This window comes from Bacillus rossius, chromosome 7, assembly GCF_032445375.1.
Source record: "Bacillus rossius redtenbacheri isolate Brsri chromosome 7, Brsri_v3, whole genome shotgun sequence".
In the NCBI taxonomy this organism is placed as follows: domain Eukaryota; kingdom Metazoa; phylum Arthropoda; class Insecta; order Phasmatodea; family Bacillidae; genus Bacillus; species Bacillus rossius.
This window is the reverse complement of record NC_086335.1, coordinates 42,517,906-42,530,627: the sequence shown is the minus strand read 5'-3', so window position 1 is coordinate 42,530,627 and position 12,722 is coordinate 42,517,906. Positions and strand designations below refer to the sequence as shown.

Here is a 12,722-nt window from a genome sequence, read left to right as displayed (position 1 = left end):
TCTGATTCCAGCCAAGATATGTCCGTTGATTTGAATAAATGCACTTTATAATTGCTACACTAAAAGTGTGTGTGATCTCAGCTTGGTTGTCAGCAGGTACCGAGGTGTAAAGTGTGTGTGCTGGTGGATGTCAGAGTGAGTTTAGCGAGTGTGACGTTAACCATGGCGCAGGTACGCCCTGGAACACCTGTCGCGCATATGCCGGATCCTGGCGATGCCGTGCGGCAGCGGCCTGCTGGTGGGGGTGGGCGGCTCCGGCAGGCAGTCGCTGACGAGGCTGGCGACCGCCATCACCGGCTTCCGCTTCTTCCAGCCGGACATCACCAAGTCTTACGGTAATGCTGCTCGGAGCACCACCAGTGTTTGGCTGCTGCACTTGAAGGGGAATGGTGTACTTTTCTGATACCACTCATGTTTGAAACTATAGAATTTGGTGCATGCGACAGAATTTCTGCGAAAAACAATACCGAAGTTGACACCTGGATGCCGAGTTAGAAGTTAACTTAACTGAGAGATTAATCAAACATTTCCTCTTACAATTTGTGTATGCCGCATACTACTTAATATTAAATTGCGTGGCAAATTTTAGCATAGTCAGTTTACTTTGATAGTAATGATTAACTACTCTGTTGGACAACATTGTTTTGAAACTTCCTTTCAACAAATTACTAAGTTACGTTCTTTAAATGATCCGTGCAATGGGGGATTTTGATTTAATGCAGTTGTCCATGACAAACATTGCAAAACTGCAATGGCATATGTCCATAAAACTGCATTAAATCAAATTACTAAGTCCGTCCACACAATTTTTTCGTTGTAAGCATTGGAAAGATGTCAAAATATTTGCTTCATATTTTAAATGGTTCCAGTTTGAGGTGTAAAAGGCATGGGAAATTTAATGGAAATGGAATCTGATTTTTAGGTTCTGCTTAGGTTAAAACGTTTTCCTTTTAAAATTTAGTTTAAACATGTGTTGTACCCCTAGAGCATAATATGTGTAAGGTTTATCACATATAATAAGCTAATGCAGTCTGAAGTAAAGGATCTGAAAAATGAAAAACTAAAAGTAACGGGTTCTTCTTCTTCTTTTCTATTTGGTGTCAATAAAGATCTCCTCAGTATGCATTTCTTAGCATTATATGAAAGTATTAGCTTTTTGCGTAAGTTGTAATGCATGTTTAAGAAAATTTTGGCATCTACAGTGATTTAAAATTTGCCATGCAAACTGCATGGTCTTCAACAGCATCTGATTATATGAAATGAAATATTATTTTAAATGCTGGTTCTAAAAAGTAAATATAATAGATTACATTTATAAAGCCCTTATTTATTTTAATGATTTAATTTTGGGATAACTTCAAAGTTTTTAAAGTTTTGTGTAAATTAGAATTAAGGTTGATTGTACTAGTAATAAATTTTCAACTTTTTGTCAAAATATTGATTCAAATTTTAGAATCTGCCGAATAGATCAATTTCAATTGGTTTCAAGGATTCAGGATTCAATAGTTTTGGAATCAAATCTATAGATTTTTTTTCTACAACAAATTCAAAATTGTATCATTATTGCTACCAAAGTCATTACATTCCATTTGTGCGTTTTGGATGTTGAATCAACAAAAAAATTTTAAATAATTGGTTTTTACGAGTGAAACATTTTGCTAAATAATAATGTTACTGCACATATTTTATAAGAATCTTATTTGATTTAATGGGAGATTTTTTTGAATAATTCAGTTTTTGATAGTATTAGTTTTATTCACCAAGAGAAACACACTGGCACATACAAGTTCATTTATTTTTGAGCTCACGGAAGTGAAATTACATCAGTTGTATTATTATTTGTAATTGATTATAAATATGTACATAGTTCATAATTGCATTTATAATGTTTAAAAAAAATTTTTTTTTTATAATCTTGGTAGATAAATCATAAATAGTATGATTTACATTATATTGAAGATTACCCCATGAAATGAGAATCAAAGGATTGAATCTCAAATATGAGAAATAAAATTGGGATCGGAATCATCACATTTTAGAAGGGGGGGGGGGGGAGGATAAACCTGATGTGAATATTATTGTATGAAGGTGGTGGTGTGTTCCTGATGAAACCCAAAGTGAGCGGCCGGCAGAGCAGTGTTTCACAGGCTGTCTTGCCTCGTGCCGCAGGGGCCAACGACTGGCGCGATGACCTGAAGAAGGTGCTGAAGCAGAGCGGAGGGGAGAACCGCAACACCACCTTCCTGCTGACGGAGAACCAGCTGAGGGAAGAGCTGTTCCTGCAGAACGTCGACTCGCTGCTCAACTCCGGAGAGGTGCCCAACCTGTTCGCCATCGACGAGCAGCAGGAAATATTCGACGTGAGTTGCCCAGCAGCGTCTCGCAGAGCCCGCGTTCCTGTGTCTCTTCTGGTACATGTGTGGGGCAGGTTGAAACCAGAGTTAGGCGAGTATTTAAAATTTAATATTCATGCTCATCAGTGTGTTGGTGTACACTACCTAGTCCTAAAAATAATTGCACCAGCAATCCCTTATAAAGGATTCCATTCCAGTACCGCTGAAAGCTTGCATCTGAGTCAATTATGCTGTTGATATCAATGTTTTTTATATGAAAAAGTAAAAAAAAAAAAAATGGTTGTCTGTAAAGTCGGTTTACGGACGATAGTTTAACGTGACAACGTCATAGCAAAACATTGATGAAATGATAGATGCGGCGCAGGCGTACAATGAGCGTAACGGGACATAGTGTAATGGGACAATGAGCGTAATGGGACAATGTGCGTTACGAGACACTTTTTCGTGCGTGCAGCCGGCGTTCATCGATTTATTAGACGTTGTCACGTCAAAATAGGCAATAGGCTTGCAATGCTTATCATAAAATAGCTCAAAATTGAAGCCACGATAATTCAAATGTACCTCTTCTATGTATTAACTTTTCTTCTCATGATAGCGAAAAAATTTATAATACTAATGTTAAGAAAGTATAACTATGTTCAGTAAATTGCAAGATCTTACAATTTTGCATAGAGATTATTAATGTTTTCATGCTACCCACATCCTGATTTACCTGGGACTTTAACTCTGAGCCTCACACACTTGGTGCTCTAACACTCACCATAGCTATTGTTCCTTGCAATTCTAAAGGAATAAAATTTTATTGTATTTCTATGTACGTCCATATTGTGAGTGTGTTTTCTGTAATTACTTCCTATCTACTATTTAATTAGGTGTTTATTGGAGACAGGAAATGAACTCGTGATAAATGAACGGACTGCATGTCATGTGGAATCTTGCTCAAGATTTCTGGAACAGTTCACTCACTGATCACACGTTCAACCACTTACTACTGCCGGTAAACGTGGTCTGGAGCTCACCAACCAATCACAGCCCAGAACCCCTGGTGTGCCCGACAGCTGAACTGCGGGCCGCTGGCACTCCGCACCCCGTGCACAGCCCAGCTGGCCTAGCGAGAGCAACCCGCATAAAGGACACAGCTCGGACTGCTGTCAGCTGTCAGCTGTACCCCCCCCCCCCCCCCCTCCTTTCCCTTCCAGCACGCCTGAACATGCTGATCGCTCCTAGTGCCCTTCGCACAGCTGTTCATCCTGGCCACTCGTGATCACATCCTTCCAGAAATATCAAGCAAGTTGCTCCCGAGCCTATACTACCTATCTTAAGAAAAAAGATAACGCTGAAAAATTAATTATTTCAAATCAATTAATTTTGATTTCTGATGAACAAAGCTTGGTTACAAAGACAGACATGAACCAAAAATGAGTAGTATCTTAAGAAAAAAAACCAAACCCTAAAATGTTGCACTGTAATTTGTCATTAATTTGTCAGTAGCAAACTCGGTGGCAGCTTTCGTAATTGTGATGACGGTGTGTGTTGCTTACATACCGCATCTTCTTGATCTGATCCGTCAGATGGTGAGGCTCGCAGCCCAGGGAGGCAACAGGAACCTGGACATATCTGCCCTCGAAGTCTACACGTTCTTCGTGAACCGCTGCAGGCAGAAGCTGCACATCATCCTGTGCTTCAGCCCCATTGGTGCGTCCTTCCGCCAGCGGCTGCGTCTCTACCCCTCGCTCGTCAACTGCTGCACTATCGACTGGTACCAGGTGAGGCTGGTGCTCCAACCTTGCACTTTCAGGTGGTTTCAGGAGTTGACCAAGTATTTTTCAAGATTTTTTTAAAAAAAATATTGTTCTTGAAAGATAAGAATAGGAATTTAGATCACTTGGTATTACACAAAGGCTTAAATGGAATCTAACTTTGGACTTAATATTTCATCACTGTTATCAGTACTCGTTACGACAGAATGTTCTGCCAGTTTCAGTTCTTGTAATTGTGAGGTTCTACTGTACATTATTCTTTTTTTTTTTATTAATTCTGGAGCCAAGCAATGCTCTTGAAACTGTGTCCTCTCGTGCTAGGGTTGGCCGGAAGAAGCTCTGGAGCAAGTAGCTCAGAAGTACATAGGTGACGTCGACATCCCAGAGAATGTAAAAGGTTCAGCCGTCGTAGCCTGCAAGTACTTCCACGTCACCTCCAGGTACATCAGTATTCATTACTGAAGCTTGTATCGCGGTGACGACGTGAACTCAAACCGGCACTTTCACTTATCCGCTTTCCTGCTTTCACATTTTGGTTTGTTTTTTAAAATAATCTGTTAAATCAACTTTTAGCAGTTGGAAAATATGAGGTACAACACGAACAGAAAAATTGTGTTCTAAACTTGTGTCCATGTATCAATATACTAGCTCTTTTTGATTCATAAGGTGTATCCTTCAGAAATTATTTTTTCAAGCTATTTATTTAGATCTACAATATTTTGACTTTCTTAATTCTAAGGAACAAAACCGAAAGTGAAAGGAAAATTGTTATCTTTTTAGAGTAACAAATATAGATTGAAGTAAGAGAATAAGCTATAGTTTTTTTTAAAAATAAAAATTTCAATGAACAATTTGGTAAGTACTTATTAATTGTTTTGGTTTTAACTTAAATTTAAATAAAAAAATCCACTAGATGCTGAATTATGGAGCAATAAAGTATGTGTGTTGCACCTAATTTTTAATAGCAGCGTGCATCTGTGTTACAGAGACATGTCTGACAAGTTCTTCTCGGCCACGGGGAGGAAGACGTACGTGACCACCGCAGCCTACCTGGAGTTGATCCGCTCCTACCTCAGGATCATGAAGCTGAAGCAAGAGGAGATAATCCAGACTCAGCAGAGATACACGGGAGGGCTGCAGAGACTCCTGTTCGCAGAGGAGCAGGTGCTTGTGCGGCGGTCTGGCAACGACACATCGCACTGTAGCACAAATCCGTGCATACGTCCGTACTCGCCGGAAAACAGTGCGTTAGTGGACAGTTTTCCCAGCAGAAGTGAAACGGATCTGGGTGTTGTACATGGTAGCAGCGTGCAGGTTCTCTAAAACTGTAGCATCGTAGTAAGCAATTGGGAGCAACGTTACTAAGTTATTGAAGTCAAGCCCCAAACATTTTATGACCATATGCAGCCTTCATAAACCATTTTTCTTTTTGTTTAAACAAGACAAGTAAAGGATGGATTAGAAGCATATAAGTATTATTTATTAGAAATTTCCTGTGGATGCTTGTAAATTTGCAGTGCTTCGACTCCTAGCACACCTGTGTTTGGACGTGGTGGCCGACCCGTCAGGAAGGCGGAGCGGATCGTCGGACGTGCTCGGCTGACCGGCTGCTTCTTGCGCGCAGGTGACGGGCATGAAGAAGCGGCTGACGGACCTGCAGCCCAAGCTGGAGTACCAGGCCAGGCTGATGAAGGAGATGATGCTGAGCATCCAGAGGGACACCGTGAACGCGCAGAAGGCCTCGGAGCTGGTGCGGAAGGACGAGCAGGAGGCCAAGGTTGTGGCGGACGCCGCGGCGGCGCTCAGGGACGAGTGCGAAGCCGACCTGGCGGAGGCTCAGCCCCTTCTCGACGGTAAGGCAAGGGGTCTGCGGGTACTCGAAAAAATATTCCACGTTCGGGAATAAGTTATATTCAACGTGAAATTTCAAATCAAATATTTTTATTATTATTATTATTTTTTTTATTTGTAATTTGTCACATGCCCACCAACAGTCTTAGACTTTAGTGGTGGGCACTGCATGCAATAACAGGAACACAGTTACACAGTTATCACTACCAGTGTATGGACTCCCACCTCCGTCGGTACCATAGGAGGAAAACATCTACAGATGGCCAGCAAACGAGAGCAAGAGTACCACACACTAGCAGTGATAATAACAAAACAGACAAAACACTAACAAAGGTTAAAGAACCTAAACACAGAACACAAAAAACATATAGGTAAAATCATATCATGACGTGTTAAGGGAACAATTGAAGGAAAAATAATATAGATATGACAGGCATAAATCAGAATTTATAATTAAACACTGTTGGAATTCAAGTATAGATTATTGTAGTTTGTTATAAGTCTATAAATAATATCATTATTAGTATGAAGAGTACACAGAGTAGAGCGTATTATTATTTGTCACCAATTGATAAAGAATGGAAAAATGTTTGTATTCGTTTTTTGATAGGCTAGAAATCAAATACTTATACATTTGTGCTGCTTCTGCTATTGGCTCGCAGTTAACCTGGAGGACTCTGGGTCAATATTAGAAACCCTCAAGCAAAGTCATAAATAATACACAGAATCTACCCCTTGAACCCAGATGTAGTGTTAGGGCTCTAAATTGAAATAATCTACAAGAACAAAAATGAAATATTTTAAGTATTGTTAAAATATTTAACCCTTTGAATGTTTGTTCTACGAAATGTTTTGCGAATCAACTCATATTGTGATTTTATTTACATACTACATATTGAAAGTACAATGTCTTGGGAAATTATAATATGACAGGTATGAAGAAAAACACAAATAGACCTAGTAATTTTCATAGTTGTCAGCGGAATTTTTTATTTCGCTTCATTTCTTCCAATATTTTCCTTGAAATTTTTTTCTCGAATCTCAAAAATTGGAAATACTAAAGAATTGATGGTATTCAGGATTCCAGGATTTGACCTGCTTAACCATTGTTCTAAACCCAAAACCATAGAAGGAACACAAAAACAAGTATCAAGTCAGTACTCAAGTGGTCGGAGCCCATTTATAATCTTGGAGGTCATACTTCCTGTCATGTGTGATTTGCTAAATCTAGATTCGTCATTGATTTTGTTGAAGTTCATTGGGCCCTCTGGGCAGGAAATATCCTCATGTGTTTTGTTGCTCAAAAGTTACATGAGCGATTGGGAGGGGGGGGGGGAGAGGAGGTGGCAATAGATCCCCCTAGAAATTCCAAAAATATCCATCATTCCCACACAAAAAATTTAAAGAATTTGAAAGCAAACGGCAAGTTAAGTAGTTCTATTCCCCTTTTCCCTCCTTCTCCAAAATTAAATTTGGCGTAAGCTCTTGTTCCTCAGTGTGATTTTTCCAACACCTTTGTATTCTTTTGTTCTTCCCCCCTTCCCTCTATTCCTTTCTTGAGGTGTGGTTAACAATTGCACAGCTGAGAATATTTTCTTGAGATTCCAAAAGTTTTGATTACTACCCATTTGGTGCCTCTTTACCACCTCAAGGTCTTTCGAGCAGAAGTTAGCAAGGGTCAGTGGCAAAACTTTTTGGCTCCTCTGGAGGCCTACCATTACAAGAAATGGCTCAGTCCGGCTGCTTACCAAGTGTCGAAGAGAGTGGCGACTAGCCAGCCACTTCCTGTGAGAGAAAATAAATGTGAAGAATAATTCCCTCCCATTACAAGCCATTTTAAGTGAACTGTGCTTATTTGAAATAAGTTTTGCACTAATTAATAATTTGTATGTCTGCAGCTATTCACCTTGAACTAACCATTAGCCATCATTACAAACCTTTTTTAAAATAGATTAACAAAAACTTTCAATTTGAGCAACAGCTCAAATACTGATTTATCACAGCACTAAAGATAAAATCGAAAATGTTTCCTGATATTATAAAATAATTTGCAAATGGTTAAATTGCATCTTGAAACTTTGAAAGGAACCAGCACATAGCTAAAACATTATTATTGTAGAGTGATTTTTTTTGGACTTAGTAATCCTAAATTATTTTGCTTCATTCATATAACAATAAAAATTAACACTGAAGAACTCAGGTTTGCATGGTTTTTGGAAAACTTGATATTTATTGGTGTGTATGTAAGTTGCTGGGTCCTTCAGCTATAAGAACATAATTTACATAGGCCTGTTTCTGTTTCTGGGCGGTCAGGGGGAGGGGATCTAGAACACCCTCCAGGCAAATAAAGAGACCAGGGATCTTTCCCACGAAAGCTTGTAAAAAGATGTTGCATGAAATCACATTTTGAGGGCATCTGAGGACCCAAGAGCATTTTCAAAATCTGATAAAAATCGCAACTTAAGAAATGTAGATTACTATACTTAAACTGCTTATGGTTATGACCTAATATATGTATAAAGAGACTGTAACTCTCTAATTTTACGTATTCAGTGGCCATCAGTTGAGCCTTGCTTAAGTTATTTTAAGCTATTTTGTGAGGTGCATTATTATTTTTTAAAAAAAATCTGTTGCTAAGGGATATGGACCATAACTTTACTCTGCCCCTCCCTGACTACCTCCCTGGACTAGAAAAGAACTGGCCGTTCGTAATTGTGGTTCGTTTTAATTCTGGCAGCGGCCGTGGCGGCTCTGGCTACGCTGACGCCTGCAGACATTACGCTGGTGAAGTCCATGAAGAGACCCCCTGAAGCTGTGAAGGTGGTGCTGGCGGCTGTTTGCATTCTGAAGGACCTCAAGCCAGACAGAATAAGTGACCCAAGCACCGGCAGAATGGTCCGTCTACTTTCACATTCTTAAGTAACTGTGTTACGATAACTTTCACACGTTCTTTGTATGGTTCCCGCAATGGTGGAGAGTAATTAAAAATTTTTTTTTGGACATACATCATTATTGATGGTTACACTGTATGCCATAAGAAGCCTTGATAATGAACAAAAAAGACAAAAATGCTAACAAACAGGAAACAAGCCAAAATCAGCCAATGTCAAAAGTTAAAACATATACAGCACAGAAAATTTTGTGGAAGGAATTAGTTGGAAAAATATTACAGCACAGATGGACACAATGTGCTAACAACGAGACAGTTGCGGCAAGAACAGTAAATAAAGACAGTAATGACTTTGGACCATACTGCAACAAACAGATGAGCCCAAAAATGATTCCTAACAGATAACATGGAAACACAAAGACTACATAAAGAGATGCACGAGCAAACCCAGCAATTTGGCACATATGAATATAGGAGGTCTCCTAAGAAGATGGTTGTTTTCTGTGTGTTTGCAATTTCATATTTTTTATCCATTATCAAGGTTTATTTTCACAAATTAACCAGCAATGGCTTATGTTCAAAAAATATCTTGAATATTAGCTTTCATATTAGTAATTTTGTTGAACTTTTTAAACTTTTTAGTTTAAACTTTCAAAGCTTTCTTAGAATGTGAGCTTCCTTACCATGGCCTTTCTTACCATTAGTTTCAAGTTAATTCTGATTTGTAACTAATTATGTTATAATTGCATATATGATTAAAAGCTTGAAAAATTAATATTGGCCTTAATAGTTTCATTTATTGTTGGTTCTGTAGCAATAATTGGTTAGCTTTGAAGACACCAACCTGATTGTCTTAATAAATGTACTTTCATGACAATTCCTTGAAGGTAACTATAACTATTAAATAATATGTACTAGTTACAAGAAATATGAAATTTCAAATGTGTGTGGTTTGTTGTACAGTTTTTGCATGGCATTGGCAAAAATTACATTGTTGTTGAGTTCAAATTGTTTTACTGGCACTCTATAAATATTGTTTGGCCTCGAACTTTAACATTTCAACATATTGTGTGTACTCTTCACCCTACTTATTATACATTTATTTCAATGGTAAAGATTGTACATATATTTTTAAAATTTAAATACAGGATTTGTTTAATAACCTAGCCTGAATGTAGTGACTTTGCCCTATGTAATAAAAATTAATTGTGATGTGAGCGATGGTTACAGGGTTAGAAATATGGGAATAAGATACACAGAGAGCTATAATATGGAGCATAGCAATGTCATAGCTTGCTCTGCTTGTGTCGCTCTTGGCTTTCGTGTACCTTACTGATTCTTAAAGTTTCAAGTATGTAGTAAAAAATGGACATTCATCTTATTTTTCAGTTATATCTTGTTTATGTATGGCAATTCTCCATATTTTGCAGCTAAACTAATAAAACTGGATTGTACCTTAAAATTATTCTCATAAATAAAATGTGACAACTGTCTCTACAACATGGCCATCAAAGCAAATGAGAAAACATAATTAATTTTCACTTCAATTTTTCTTTAAATAAAGAACACAATGCAATACCTTATGATGATAACTGTTCTCATATGTATTTTTAATTATATTATTTATACATGTTATCATGTTATCACTTATCACCTTATCATAATATCAGCTATAAAAACAAACTAGTGATATTTGTATTTCTTTGAGTGTTGCTTGTCTTAGTAGTATTTCCTGAGCACTTTCATAAAAGTATTCATTAATAAGTTCTCAAATTAAACATAAAAAATGCTTAATGTCTTTTTGAATTTTGTGAATAAATGAAATAATTATCAATATTTTTCTTCATATCATTTTCCTCAGATATTGAATCCTTTGAATAATGATTTGATGCCATTTGAGGATTTGAGTATTTGATTGGCTCATCTCTAGGTTTTAGGCATCCATGCTGTGCCGTATTGCAGGTGTCGGACTACTGGGGCCCCAGCCAGAGGATGCTCGGAGACATAAACTTCCTCCGTTTCTTGACCAAAGAATTCGACAAGGATAACATTCCACCACACATCATGCAGAAGATACGCAAAGAATACCTGCCGGACAAGAATTTTCAGCCCTCGGTAGTGGCAAAGGCGTCCAGCGCTGCGGAGGGTCTGTGCAAGTGGGTCATTGCCATCGATAAGTACGACAAGGTTCAGAGGGTGAGTTGAAGTCGGTCAGCTGCTTGTACTATTAGACGGTCGAATGTGAAAAGGGCTGCTTTAAAATGCACCACAGACATACTTTTTTTTTATTTAACGTCTCATTGACAGCAAAGACATTAGTGATATTAAAAACCCACATAAACCGGGGATATTATAGTACAAAACCATCATAGCATTTGCTTGGAGTGATTTTGAGCAGAGCCGATTCACAATATGCTTGTTAAGTTTCAGCCAATATTACTGAAAAATGACAGTGTCTACCTTAACCTAAAAATCCAGGAGTACCCTTTTCACTTTTCATAGTACTACATACTTTGAACTCACATCATTTCTTAGCTGTATCTGTTAAACTGAGTCAATACCAGTGCCACATAGCACTCATTCTTGGCATGCGGACAGTACATTCACAGGCATGCCCTCACGGCCTCATTTCTTTGCTGTACTGATTGCACAGAGCAATTTAATAATTTTCAATCTATGCCTTTAATATTATTCCTTGTTATCATATTTTCATTTTGAAGAGGCCATTGATGTCATTTCCACCAAGACAATCCGGTCTCCATTCCCGACAGGGTCACACCCGGACTCTTAGCAAGCAGTAAACATGGTAGACGTTGCCATGAGCCATGAATAAGGACAAGATTATACAGTGAATTGCGATAAAACCGATATAACACAGAAAAGCACGTCAAAACACCAAATAACATCAAAATGCAAGTTATATAGCACCAAAATGCATGTTATATCATGACATGAAGTAGCATTTAACCATAACTTAATTCATTCAAATCATAAAAAAGAAATCTTTTAATGTTCCAAATTCAAGGAATGTCATTTCTCGACAAAATAATGCACCAAATGCATGCATCAGAAAAAAATAATTTAATTTGCCTTATTGAACCTATTTTAGACCATAAATTCTCGCTAATTTATTTTTATTGTTCTGAATGTATCAATTTTTAGAATAAGTTATTAAAAATTATTTTACAGTAAAAATGCAGCATATAAATTTTTTGGTGGAGTAAGTATTACAAAACAGCTTTTATAAAAATAAAAACAATAACACCGAAATCCTCTGTTTTGAAAACGAAATTGGACTAAAAATAAAACCATAAAATCTTTTTCTACTCATGGCATGTTTCCCTCTCAGGGCACTCTGTTGCTTTTCCGTCCACATCACTTCAGCCCTCATCATCACTAATGACCTCAATTCTGACGAGCTGTTAAACACCAAATCATTTATTTGGCTTTGAGCACTGTAATTCATTTGTAAATGTGCTGCTGCTTTTTTTCCATGTTGCCTGTGAATTACCTTCTTGTTTATTTGAAGTAAAAAAAATTTTATAGCCGATATGGTAAGTCAATGTGATGACGTTATCAGAGCTTAGCGAAAGGAAAGAAAGTGTAATGATTGGAAAGAAAGTGATGTAACTGCTTTGCTATTTTACACTATATTTTTTCCACATGTACTTTTATATGACAATGAGCGATTAGGTGTGGCAAGGTCTTGTGACTGCAGATATATCAATTACACATTAGAGATATTATTCTGATCTCTTGAAGACTACTATTAATTTAATTTTCAGTCTTATATAAATCTGAAAACACATAATGTGTAATTGTACTACACTACCACTAAGCCCCTTGAAACACAATTTTATTTATCAT

The 12,722-nt window shown here is 37.6% G+C and overlaps 1 protein-coding gene across 7 annotated transcripts in view; it reads left to right on the top strand.

The window, feature by feature from the left end:
• LOC134533915 (dynein axonemal heavy chain 7) overlaps positions 1 to 12,722 on the top strand; it is a 139,982-nt gene that overhangs the window by 83,236 nt on the left and 44,024 nt on the right. For 6 of the 7 annotated variants that reach the window (XM_063371705.1, XM_063371706.1, XM_063371708.1 and 3 more), the window contains 8 exons: positions 176 to 335; positions 2,170 to 2,360; positions 3,926 to 4,120; positions 4,436 to 4,554; positions 5,101 to 5,278; positions 5,739 to 5,967; positions 8,703 to 8,860; positions 10,818 to 11,051. In XM_063371705.1, coding sequence (XP_063227775.1) covers positions 176 to 335; positions 2,170 to 2,360; positions 3,926 to 4,120; positions 4,436 to 4,554; positions 5,101 to 5,278; positions 5,739 to 5,967; positions 8,703 to 8,860; positions 10,818 to 11,051 — 1,464 coding nt within the window. Of the gene's footprint in view, positions 1 to 171; positions 336 to 2,169; positions 2,361 to 3,925; positions 4,121 to 4,435; positions 4,555 to 5,100; positions 5,279 to 5,738; positions 5,968 to 8,702; positions 8,861 to 10,817; positions 11,052 to 12,722 lie in introns of all 7 variants that reach the window. The other variant, XM_063371704.1, reaches the window with a different exon arrangement.